The following is a 12,443-nucleotide window of genomic DNA, read 5'->3' as shown; positions in this document are numbered from 1 at the left end:
CGCGGACGTGAATCCCCTTGGTTTTTAAAGTTAGATGTTTTGGGAACTCATCTCTCAGGTGCTGGTCTTAAAACCTAGGGTGCCCAATTTGGAGTTCAGACCCGTTGCTCCTCAGGGAAAAGCTCCAGGTTGTGAGTTCACTCCTGACTGTGGGTCTCCACACCGGGAGAGGGGTTTATGGCAAGAGTGTTTCTCAGCCTCTCCTTCCCACTTTTGAATTAAAACATTTGTTTGTACTTCATGTTTTAATATTTTATCATATTTATTTTATATTATTCTTTTGTGTGACAGTATGTCTTAAATCCCTGGTGGCCGGTTGTTTTCCCGTTCTGCCAAACTAAACCCTTTATCTGCTCTTAGAAAAGACTGAAACATGGATTACTCTTGAGCAGATCCACTTATGGTTGGTGGATAGGAATTAAATTGTGGAGTGTTTACTTCATGGCACTCTTAGAACATTTACGTATGTCTAGCTTTGGGGGTAATGTCCCATAATCTCTAAGCAGGTAGGCTTCTTGCGGTTTATTTAGGATTTAAAATACCCATTTTTAATGTAATTTCATTATGTCTGAATTAAGATAGCTCTTATTACTTGTTACTAACACACATTTTTGATGAAATCCAACCAAACATGAATTGTTTTTATTCTTTACCCTTCCCAGAGTGATGATTCTGACATTTGGGATGATACAGCATTGATAAAAGCGTATGATAAAGCTGTGGCTTCATTTAAGGTATGAAATGCTTATTTATTCTTTTCCTTATTTCCTCATGTGTACTCATTCGGGGAAAAAAATGATAGCATACTTACAGTAAAATGTTAAAGTACATATTACTCAGTCTAATTTTGAAGATTAAAAGATAACAGGTTAGATAAATTAGTTATCTTCCTTTAGAAGTTGGTAACCAGTCTATATGTCATCCCTTTAACAGAGGCAATTTAAGCAGAGTTGTTTTTGTTTTGTTTTGTTTTTTTTTAATTGATTTATTTATTTTTGGCTGTGTTGGGTCTTCGTTTCTGTGCGAGGGCTTTCTCTAGTTGCAGCGAGCGGGGGCCACTCTTCATCGCGGTGCGCGGGCCTCTCACTGTCGTGGCCTCTCTTGTTGCGGAGCACAGGCTCCAGACGCGCAGGCTCAGCAGTTGTGGCTCACGGATCCAGTTGCTCCGCGGCATGTGGGATCCTCCCAGACCAGGGCTCGAACCCGTGTCCCCTGCATTGGCAGGCAGAGTCTCAACCACTGCGCCACCAGGGAAGCCCTAAGCAGAGTTTTAAACGTTTATAATTTTTAATGTGTTTAGACTGTATCAAACTATCATGGTCTTCTAATCAGATTAGTGGAAGGACAATCTGAATGATACTTTTGAAACATTTAACAAGCCTTTATTGAAATAATATTGAGGATAAATAGCCTAGTGCAGTAATGAATACTTGCAGAGTGTTTACAGTGTTCTAGGCACTGTTCCACGTGCTTTACATACATTAAATTAATGTAATCCTCCCCAGATCCTATGAGGTATCAAGTCAAGTGTTCCTGATAGTGATGAATGTCAAGGAATATACATTTCTTTTGCAGGGCGAAGTCTATTTTTTTGTGGCTCAAACAAGACATTTACACAGTTGTCCAATATCATCAGTTTCCCCACTAAGGTGCTTAGTCTTATTGATCATCATACATGGGCCATCAGTAGTCCAGGCACAGAGCATACACTCATACAGAGCACCAAGCATGGGGTCCACTTCCACCCCTAGTCACTCCTGTAGCATGAGGTAAAGGTCAGATCTGTATGTCATCCTTGAAGCTGAACTCTAAATTTGTCAATAACATGCTTTCCAACATACATTTAGACTAGAAATAACACTAATGCAGAGTTACCAAGAGAGTTCTATAAAACGCAGATTAAAATGGGGCTCGATGTGGGACGGGGTTGGTGATATTGCATGGGGAAGTAGACTGAGCAGAGAAAAAGAACTGATTTGGGCAAGAGATAGTTTACTTTTAATTGTGTTGCATTTGAGGTAAATGTGAAGATATGAAATTGGTAATTGGAAATGTTGAACTAAGGAGAAAAGTCAGAGCTGGATAATAGCTTTGGAAGTTTGTTTGCATAGAAAGTATAATTGAAGTAATAGGAATAGATGATCATAAGCTGGTAAAGAAGGATGGCCAGTTCTTGTTGGGAGTGCCCAAGTTTTAGACTTGATCAGAGAAGTAATAAAAGCATTAGGGCCCAACATTGCTATGTCATCAAAAATGTTGTGACTATCAAAAAGAAAAATGATTGACAGAGTCTAATGTTATGGAAAGGTTGAGAGTGAGGAGACTTGCTTAAAAGGGTCCTTAGAGCTGATTATCAGATATATGGTACCTTCAAGAGCAGTTTCTGTAGCATGTGGGATAGTGAAAAGAGGAAATAGAAGCTATCTGAGACGGTGGGGCCTGGAGACCAGTTTATAGTGACTGAGTTATATTGTGACTTTTTTGACATATCACCGTGTAACATGTACGTTTCTATTCATGTTTTCATAGCACGCTCTAAAGAACGGTGACATTTCCGAAGTTTCAGAAAAACCAAAAGGCACACCTAAAAGAAAACCTGCTAAGAAGAATAAAAGCCAAAGAAAGAATACCACAACTCCCTTGAAGCAGGTTATTTTAAAACCTTGAGATTTAACTTCAAAGAATTTCTTGTTACTGTCCTTATTAAATAGTATAAAATACCTTTAAATTATTAGGACAGTGTTTTCTATTGACATATAATCATAAAATTTCTAAAGCACCTATTAAACTTTCTATTGTTTAAGAACATGCATGTTAATATAAAGAATTAGGAGGAAATGATAAATACTAAATTCAGGACAGTGTTTATGTTGCGGGTAGAGGGGAGGAAGGCAGTGCAACTTGGAAGAAGTACCTGAAGGCTTAAACTGAATTGGCAGTGTTTGACTTTTCTAAAACTGAGAGAGGTATCCTTTTTTTTCCTTCAAAAATCCTAAAACTGTTAATACCTGGGGACCAGATATTCTGGGTAGAGTCATTTCTGCTATTTAAAACAGTCCACATAGAGGCTAATTATTTTGGTGTCTCATCATTAGTTGCTTTAGTTTCATCATTACCAAGGGGGAAGAGAGCTGATGTTTGATAAGCACGTGCTATGTGCTGGGCTAGCGTACTGGACACTTTACATGTTTCCCCTCCTTTCTGTTCTTCACAACAAATACGTGAGGCAGATTATACTACACCCACTTAACAGATGAGGAAAATAAGACTCAAGGAGATTAAGAAACTGGTCCGTGATTATATAAACGGCAGGACTATGTCATGTTATATTTATATTAGAATTCAGATTTCTGTGGTTTTGGCCCCAAGTTTTTTCACTATAACATTCTACCTCCCAGAACAGTTAACTGGAGACTATCCCCTCCACCCCCAACCCTACCCCACCCAAACAAGATTATAGTTTACCCTCTTTTAAAGAAATGTGCGTGTGTGTGTGTGTGTGTCTGTCTTTGGTTTCTTTTATAGTGGAAAGTTGGTGACAAATGTGCTGCCATTTGGTCAGAAGATGGCTGTGTTTACCCAGCTACCATTGCCTCGATTGACTTTAAGAGAGAAACCTGTGTTGTCATTTACACTGGATATGGAAATAGAGAGGAGCAAAATCTGTCTGATCTACTTTCCACAACCTCTGAAGTAGCTAATAATATAGAACAGAATGCTCGGGAGGTAAGGATAAAAAAATGGAATTCTTGGAAGCAGAAACTAGATGAGAAATTAAGCAGTAAAACTGGTTGTCAGTTTGATCCACTGAAGCATTATATTTTTCTTAATGATGCTTTTATAACAAAAATACATGTATTTCTTTCTCTTAAAAGAATGAAAATGAAAGTCAAATTTCAACAGATGAAAGTGAGAACTCCTCCAGGTCTCCTGTAAATAAACCAAATAGCATCAAGTCAAAAGCTGCTCCATGGAACTCTTTTCTCCCTCCACCACCCCATATGCCAGGATCAGGTCTGGGACCAGGAAAGGTAAACTTCTACCCAGAAAAGGTTTTCCAGGAAATAGTTAATATAGTATTGGAACATTCAGCCCCTCCATTAAATGAATTGTAGCTTTTCTCACAAAACTTTTTTTTTTGGCTGCGCCCTGCAGCTTGCAGGATCTTAGTTCCCGGACCAGGGATTGAACCCGGGCCACCTGGACCGCTAGGGATTTCCCTCATGAAACTTTCGTAGCTTTCCATAGATGTTGTAAATACATACCTGAGAATTCTTTGAAAAGGAAATAAGATAGTAATGCAGAATAGTTTATAATGAAAGCCTTTCCTAACAATTTTTATAGAGTATTAGGTATATTAGAGTAATAACTTAACCAACTTTTGGAGGTTGACATATATACTGTACTATGTGTAAAATAGATAACTAATAAGAACCTACTGTATAGCACAGGGAACTCTACTCAATGCTCTGTGGTGACCTAAATGGGAAGGAAATTGAAAAAGGAGGGGATATATGTACATGTATAACTGATTCACTTTGCTGTACAGCGGAAACTAACATAACATTGTAAAGCAACTATACTCCAATAAAAATTAATTAAAAAAATAGTTTAGCAAACTTAAGTTTGAAAGTATAATACTTTGTCATCAGCTGGATGTTGTGCTATAGTTCCCTGTGTCACTTGTATAAGGTATATAAAAATTGGAAGAGAACACAATATTTACATCTGATACAGGTGAAATCCAAAGAAGCTCCCAGACTGTTTCGTAGAGCAAAATGTAAATACTGTTTTTATTCATGGTTCTTTTGGTTATCAGTAGCAAATCAACTTAAACAAAAAGGATTTTTAGTTTAGGTTATATCATGGAATCCAAGTCCCTGTCCAGTAGTTTTGTATAAAGCATTGATTTCTTCAGGCAGTGATAATAATAAAGATTTTTTAAATCAAGCATGACATTAAAACTTTTCCTTAGAATTCCCTGTTGAGAGCTTCCTTGTTGAGGTTTATATTCTATTACGTTTTTCAGAATGGTCAGACCTCTTAATTTATATAATAACGAACATGCTTCATTGGTCTCAGGGGGCTGATTTTTCTTGTTAAGTGAGAGACACTATTTTTTATAATTTATGCGCTAAATTAGCATATGTAATTGAAAGGACGTCCAATAGATTATGCAATTTCGTTAATGAAATTGCGGGAGATACGGTCTTTTATGATGGAAATGTCTTGCTGAGTATATGGTCTCTGATTTATTAGGTAATTTTAAATTTTTCTTACTTTGGCTTTACTGTCTGAATGTCTACATAGAAAGGAAACGAGAAAAATCTAAATTTATGAGTCTATATGACTTAAGCATTTGGTACGTGAAATTCTATTTAACCTTTTTGATATGAATAATATAGATATTATTCTGGGCAATTATTTCGATTCTTTTGACATTGAATTCTTTTTTGCTCTTTACATATTGAAACTGTTAAATTGGTCTTTCTTTGAAATGTTCTTTACAGCCAGGTCTAAAATTCAGTGGCCCACCGCCGCCGCCACCCTTCCCGTCATGCTGGCCGCCTCCATTTCCTTCTGGACCACCAGTAAGTGCAAAAGAATTCAGATTAAACTTTGCTTTCATACACAGTTTGGGATTTAGCAGAACATAGGTAGTTCGGAAATGTCACAGCCAAGTTCTGATGGGTAAAAATTTGGACTAAACTTCAGGGTTTTGTTTTTGTTTTTTGGGTTTTTTTAAATTTATTTTTGGCTGCGTTGGGTCTTTGTTGCTGTGCGCGGATTTTCTCTAGCTGCGGCGAGCAGTGGCTGCTCTTCCTTGCGGTGCCCGGGTTTCTCATTGCGGTGGCTTCTCTTGTTGCGGAGCATGGGCTCTAGGCACGTGGGCTCAGTAGTTATGGCTCGCGGGCTTTAGAGCGCAGGCTCAGTAGTTGTGGCACACGGGCTTAGTTGCTCTGCGGCATGTGGGATCTTCCCCGACCAGGGCTTGAACCCGTGTCCCCTGCGTTGGCAGGCGGATTCTTAACCACTGTGCCACCAGGGAAGTCCCAGGGTTTTTGTTTTTAATGACCTTCTGCTACCCAGACTCAGTCCTCTCATAGCCCATATTATTCATCCTTCCTTCCTGGCAGCAGTATCTCATTCTAAGGGAGATAGCGCCTATCCAAAAGGATTTAATTACACCGTACCTTAAGATTAATGTTTTACCCTTCCAGGCATGGTCTGATCACGTAGACTGTCCAGATATCTAATGGCAAACTTTTAGATATCAACAATAGGCAAAATACAAAGACACTTTTTGGCAGACTGCGTTGGGGTGGGGGCAGTGCAGATGTTCTAGCCAAAACTTTTACTTGAAACACTGTGTGGGTGTTTTTTGAGGAAAACCATGGAAGTATTTATCCTTGGTTTTTACCTATAGCTTCATAATGGCACAGAAAAATAGGTCTAATGAAAGCAAAATGTTTAAATATTTTATGTGACCTGTTGCCTTTTGATTCTTGTTCAGTTTAATTTTATTGGTCTCTTGTTGTTGTTACTGGTTGGCTTTCTCCAAATCCCAGATTTTTAAAAAAATTTTAACTAGGAGATGACATGGAATGTAGGAAAAGATACAACTAACATCCAGCATTCTGTACATAAAGTAGGTTTCCAGACCTTATGTTTTTGTCTACTGATTTTAAAGTGTATCTTTCTCTTTCCAGATAATTCCCCCACCACCTCCCATATGTCCAGACTCTCTGGATGATGCTGATGCTTTGGGAAGTATGTTAATCTCTTGGTACATGAGTGGTTATCATACTGGTTACTATATGGTAAGTGATCACTCAGCATCTTTCCTGACAGTCACTCTGTGGTTTTGTGACTTTGTTTCGTTTGTGACTAAAATGTGGTTTCTTATGTTAGGTATATCCTGAGAGTTGAAAACTATAGGCAGGTTCAGTTCCAGACCACTGCAGTGAAGTGAGTGTCACAATTAAGCAAGTCATGAATTATTTGGTTTCCTAGTACATATAAACGTTATGTTTACACTATACTGTATTCCAGTACGTATGTAATAGCATTATGTCTTAAAAACAGTGTACATACCTTAATTTTAAAATATTGCTGAGAAAAGCTAGCTACTATCTGACAACACAGGGTTGCCCCAGCCTTCAATTTGTGCAGAATACAGTATCTGCAAAGTACAATAAAACAAGGTATGTCTGTACCTTACAGTTTTAAACAATACAGCTATCTAAGGCTAAAATTACTCTTGTATTGTCCCCACTAAGTACAGTTGTAGTGCATTTAAAAATCTTTCATATTATTAGGTTATTTTTATTACAGTTGGCCCTCTGTATCCATGGGTTCTGCACCCATGCATTCAACCAACTGTGAATGTTCGAAGAAAAAAAATTCCAGAAAGTTCCAAAAAAGCAAAACTTGAATTTACTGCATGCTGACAACTATTTACATAGTATTAGATATTGTAAGTAACTTAGAGGTGATTTAAAGTATATGAGAGGATGTGCATAGGTTACCTGCAAGTACTGTGCCACTTTATATAAGGGACTGGAGCATCCGCAGATTTTGGTGTTCAGTGGCAGGGCGGGATGGGGGTGTATCCTGGAACTCATCCCCCATGGCTATCAAGGGACGAATGTGTACATTTTCTAATTTAATGAAACTTTTTCTAAATTATTTTCCAATCTCATTAGTCTTTCTGTTTTGATTTGAAATAAAATGGGTTGTAGGAGATGGAAAAAGAAAGGATAATACCCCCCACTCCCCCAGCCCCCCCCCCGCCCCAAAAAAAAGGAAAAGAAAGACCAAAAAATAGGTTATTTTTGTGCACAGTGAAAGTCTGGTGTGCTAAATGCCGAACTGGACCTTAGGGACTGAGGCTCCAAACTTCTCGTTTTATGCATCCATCTGTTGCAGACATGTTCTATTGTAATTTAGCAGGAAATTTTAAAGTTTTTTAAAAATGAAACTAATATGGCATGCTAAGATTATGATGTGATACTTGAATTTTTAGTTAACTAATATATAGAAGAAACTAAACAACTGACTTGAAGATGTAATTATTTTATAAGTATATCATCTGTACATTCCTCCACCAATATTCTTACTTTAAAGCTACTCTTCAGCTGTTGTATAACCCTGATATATTTGTACGATATGATGAAGTTCCCCTTTTTTTTTTTTTTTAATTTTATTTATTTATTTATGGCTGTGTTGGGTCTTCGTTTCTGTGCGAGGGCTTTCTCTAGTTGCGGGGAGCGGGGGCCACTCTTCATCGCGGTGCGCGGGCCTCTCACTATCGCGACCTCTCTTGTTGCGGAGCCCAGGCTCCAGACGCGCAGGCTCAGTAGTTGTGGCTCACGGGCCCAGTTGCTCCGCGGCATGTGGGATCTTCCCAGACCAGGGCTCGAACCCGTGTCCCCTGCATTAGCAGGCAGATTCTCAACCACTGCGCCACCAGGGAAGCCCGATGAAGTTCCCCTTTTAATGACCAAAATGATAATGGAAACTAAATTAATAGTTCGTAATGTGTTTTGAGACCAGTCATCTGATAACTTTCTAAGCTTCCCCCTTCTGCACTTCAAATTTCTCTGCATGTTTTCTGTAAATTATGAAATATAGTCGTTTCTCGGTGTCTGCAGGCGATTGGCTCCAGGACCCCTGCAGGTACCAAAATTCAGGGATGCTCACATCCCTTATAGAAAATGGCATACTACTTGCATATAACCTACACACATTCTCCTGTCTACTTTGAATCATCTTTAGATTACTTATAATACCTAATACAATGTAAATGATATGTAAGTAGTTGCTGGTGTGTAGCAAATTAAAGTTTTGCTTTTTGGAACTTTCTGGAATTCCTTTTTTCTAATATTTTTGATCTGCAGTTGGTTGAATCTGCAGATGTGGAATCTGTGGTTACAGAAGGCCAACTGTATTTTGAAAAATAATTATATGTAAAGTATTGGCATAAGTTATGTTTATTTTTAAACTTTTTGGACAGGAAAGATAGAGGGGGCAAAATTCATCCATAGTTCTAGTACCCAGATGCACCATATTTTGCCTTGTTTTCAGGTTCATATTATGCAAACGTTCATGGCTTTGTTTGGTTGTTGTTGTTAGTGTAAACTTTTTATTGAAATATGCAAGCAGAAGAGTACACATATTAGAAGTCTACACATTGATGAATTTTCACAAAGTGACCACATTTGTGTAATCAGCGCTAATATCAAGAAAAAGACCACAATCCTAAAGTTTCCTTTTATCCCCTTCCAGTCATTACCAATCCCTTTCCTAAGGGTAACCCTTTTCCTGACTTATAATGTCATCAAATTTTTTAATTTTGTGAATAGAATCACACATATACTCCTTTATGGCTGGCTTATTTTGCTCAGCACTTTGTGAGATTAATCTACATTGTTGTGTGTGGTTGTAGCTGTATTTCATTCCATTGTATACATATACCATAATCTGTTTATTCATTTTAACCGTTGATGGACATTTGGTTTGTTTCCAATTTGTGGCTATTAAATATTTTTAATAATTAAGCTTTATTAAGATACAATTTACATGGTATACAGGTCACCCATTTAAAGTGCAGGAATAGAGGTGTATGAAACCACAGGTCAGTGGTTTTAGTTTTTATTCACAATTATGTAGCCATCACTATAGTCAATTTTATTTTATTTTATTTCATTTCGTTTCGTTTCATTTTGTTTCATTTCATTTTATTTGTTTTTGGTCACACTGCACGGCATGTGGGATCTTAGTTCCCTGACTAGGGATTGAACCTGCGCCCCCTGCATTGGAAGTGCAGAGTCTTAACCACTGGACCGCCAGGGAAGTCCCTACAATCAATTTTAGAATAATTTCATTATCTACCCCCCAACCCCAAGAAAATCACAAACCCTCATTTTCCCCAACCTCCCAGCAGTAGGCAATGACTAAACTACTTTCTATCTTCTTTTGGATTTGCCTATTCTGGACATTTTGAATAAATAGAATCGTACTGTATGTGATCTTTTGTGTGTATCCTTTTTCACTCAGCATAATATTTTCTAGATCCATCTGTGTTGTAGCATGTATCAGTACTTCATTTTTTATTGCCAAATAATACTCTGTTGTGTATACCACATTTTATCCATTTGGGTTGTTTCCACTTTTTGGCTGTAATGAATAATGCTGCTACGTACATTCGTGTACAAGTTTTTGTGTGGATGTACGTTTTCATTTCTCTTGGGTATATACCTAGGAGTGGAATTGCTGGATCACATGGTATGTGAAGGTTCAGCTTTGCTAGGTAACCAAAACAAAATACAAGTGTGTTGTTGTTTTAATAATTTCAGACTTACAGAAAAGTTGCAAAAATAGTACAAGAATTTCCATGTGTAGGTTCCCCAAATGTCAACTTTTTACCCCTTTAGGTTTCTCATTCTCATTCATTTCATTTTTCCTTCTCTCTCCTCTCTCTTTCTCTCTCTTTCTCTCTCTTTCTCTGTATCTATCTATATTTTTCCCCCCGAAGCTATTCAGAATCAGTTGCAGATACGGTGCCCCTAGCATTTAAATACACTATGTATTTCCTGAAAGCAAGAACATTCTTTTGTATAATCACCATATAGTTATCAAATCAGGAACTTAAATCGATTAATACTGATACTATGATCTTATCTACTGTCCTTACTCAAATTTTGCCAGTTGTCTTATGAATGCCCTTTACAACAAAAGAAGGTTGTTTTTTTAATCTAGAATTCAGTCCAGGGCCACATGTTACCTTTTGTTGTCATATCTCTTTAGTCTTACATGACTGACTTTTTAAATATAGTTTTGTCCTCATACCATTTACATTGTTTTGTATCCTTTAAAAATATATATTTGTTAATTACAAGTGATAAACGTAAAACCTTGTAAAATTTTCAAAAATTAAAGGTGAGACAAAAATCCTGTTGGTGACCAAAGGCATGCCCATAAATTGGGAGACTGAGATTGACATATGCACACTACTACATATAAAATAGATAGCTAATAAGAACTTACTATATAGCACAGGGAACTCTTATTCAGTACTCTGTAATGACCTGTATGGGAATAGAATCTAAAAAAGAGTGGATATATGTATATGTATAACCTGATTCATTTTGCTCTAGAGCAGAAACTAACACAACATTGTAAATCAACTGTACTCCAATAAAAATTACAAAAAAAAAAAAAAAGCCAGGCCCAGTTTCTACCCTTCTCCAGAGGTCACCACTGATACTAGTTTGCCGTATAGCCTATCAAAATCTCTTTCTCTGTGTTCAGGTATATATGAGTGCTCATAAGAAATGTATTGTTTTTATGTTCATCTTTCTATATATAAAGACATTCTATAAGAATTTAGTTCAGGATTTCCCTGGCAGTCCAGTGGTGAGGACTCCAAACTTCCACTGCAGGGGGCACAGGTTCGATCCCTGGTTGGGGAACTAAGGTCCCCCATGCCATGTTGTGCAGCCAAAAAAAAAAAAAAATTTACTGACCATTTACTTCAACTATATTCTTTCTAACTTCCCTGGTGATCACATCATTTCTCTCCTCCGCTTCATAGACAAACTTCTTCCAAAAATTACCTCTAGTTGTCCTCCTTACTCCCTTATCTCACATTCTCTTCAGGCCTGTCACGTAGACTTCTGTCTTTCCTACTGTATTGAGATTTTTTTGTTTTTAAAGATTTTTTAAAATTAATTAATTAATTAATTTTTGGCTGTGTTGGGTCTTCGTTGCTGCGTGTGGGCTTTCTCTAGTTGCAGTGAGCGGGGGCTACTCTTCATTGCGGTGCGCGGGCTTCCCATTGTGGTGGCTTCTCTTGTTGCGGAGCACAGGCTCTAGGCACGCAGGCTTCAGTAGTTGTGGCATGTGGGCTTAGTTGCTCCACAGCATGTGGGATCTTCCCGGACCAGGGCTCGAACCCATGTCCCCTGCATTGGCAGGTGGATTCTTAACCACTGTGCCACCAGGGGAGCCCTGTATTGAGATTTTTACCTCCAGATTGCTGACTCAGTGGTCAGTTCTCTGCTTTATGTCTCTTACCTCTCAGCAACATTTTAATATATTTGACTACACTTTTGAAAGACTTTTTTCTCCTGCCTTCAGTAACACGTTTTAATCTACTAGTCTTATACCTTCTTCCTTGGCTGCTCCTTTTAGACTCCTTTAACAGCTTTTCCTCCTCTACCCAATATCTGTGTGGGATTCCTTATGCCCAACCCATAGCCCCCTTCTCTTCTCTAACTATAAACTTTCACTAGGTGACCTCATCTGCTCTAGGACTTAAAATGGCATGTCTGTACTGGAAGTTCTCAGATGTCTAGCTCTGAATTTGAGACTTGTTTATCCAACTGCCTATTTTCCCTCACCACATGAATGTCTGTTAGGTACATCTCAAACCAAATATA

The 12,443-nt window shown here is 37.9% G+C and overlaps 1 protein-coding gene across 5 annotated transcripts in view; it reads left to right on the top strand.

Annotated features, from left to right (window-relative positions):
• Positions 1 to 12,443, top strand: part of LOC102998785 (survival motor neuron protein) — a 43,732-nt gene that overhangs the window by 13,477 nt on the left and 17,812 nt on the right. For all 5 annotated transcript variants that reach the window (XM_007175956.3, XM_007175957.3, XM_007175954.3 and 2 more), the window contains exons 2-7: positions 663 to 734; positions 2,530 to 2,649; positions 3,526 to 3,726; positions 3,876 to 4,031; positions 5,511 to 5,591; positions 6,711 to 6,821. In XM_007175956.3, coding sequence (XP_007176018.1) covers positions 663 to 734; positions 2,530 to 2,649; positions 3,526 to 3,726; positions 3,876 to 4,031; positions 5,511 to 5,591; positions 6,711 to 6,821 — 741 coding nt within the window. The remainder of the gene's footprint in view (positions 1 to 662; positions 735 to 2,529; positions 2,650 to 3,525; positions 3,727 to 3,875; positions 4,032 to 5,510; positions 5,592 to 6,710; positions 6,822 to 12,443) is intronic.

Source organism: Balaenoptera acutorostrata, chromosome 2 (genome assembly GCF_949987535.1).
Source record: "Balaenoptera acutorostrata chromosome 2, mBalAcu1.1, whole genome shotgun sequence".
NCBI lineage: Eukaryota > Metazoa > Chordata > Mammalia > Artiodactyla > Balaenopteridae > Balaenoptera > Balaenoptera acutorostrata.
Note: the sequence above shows the minus strand (reverse complement) of the source record. Positions and strands in the feature narration are given on the sequence as shown.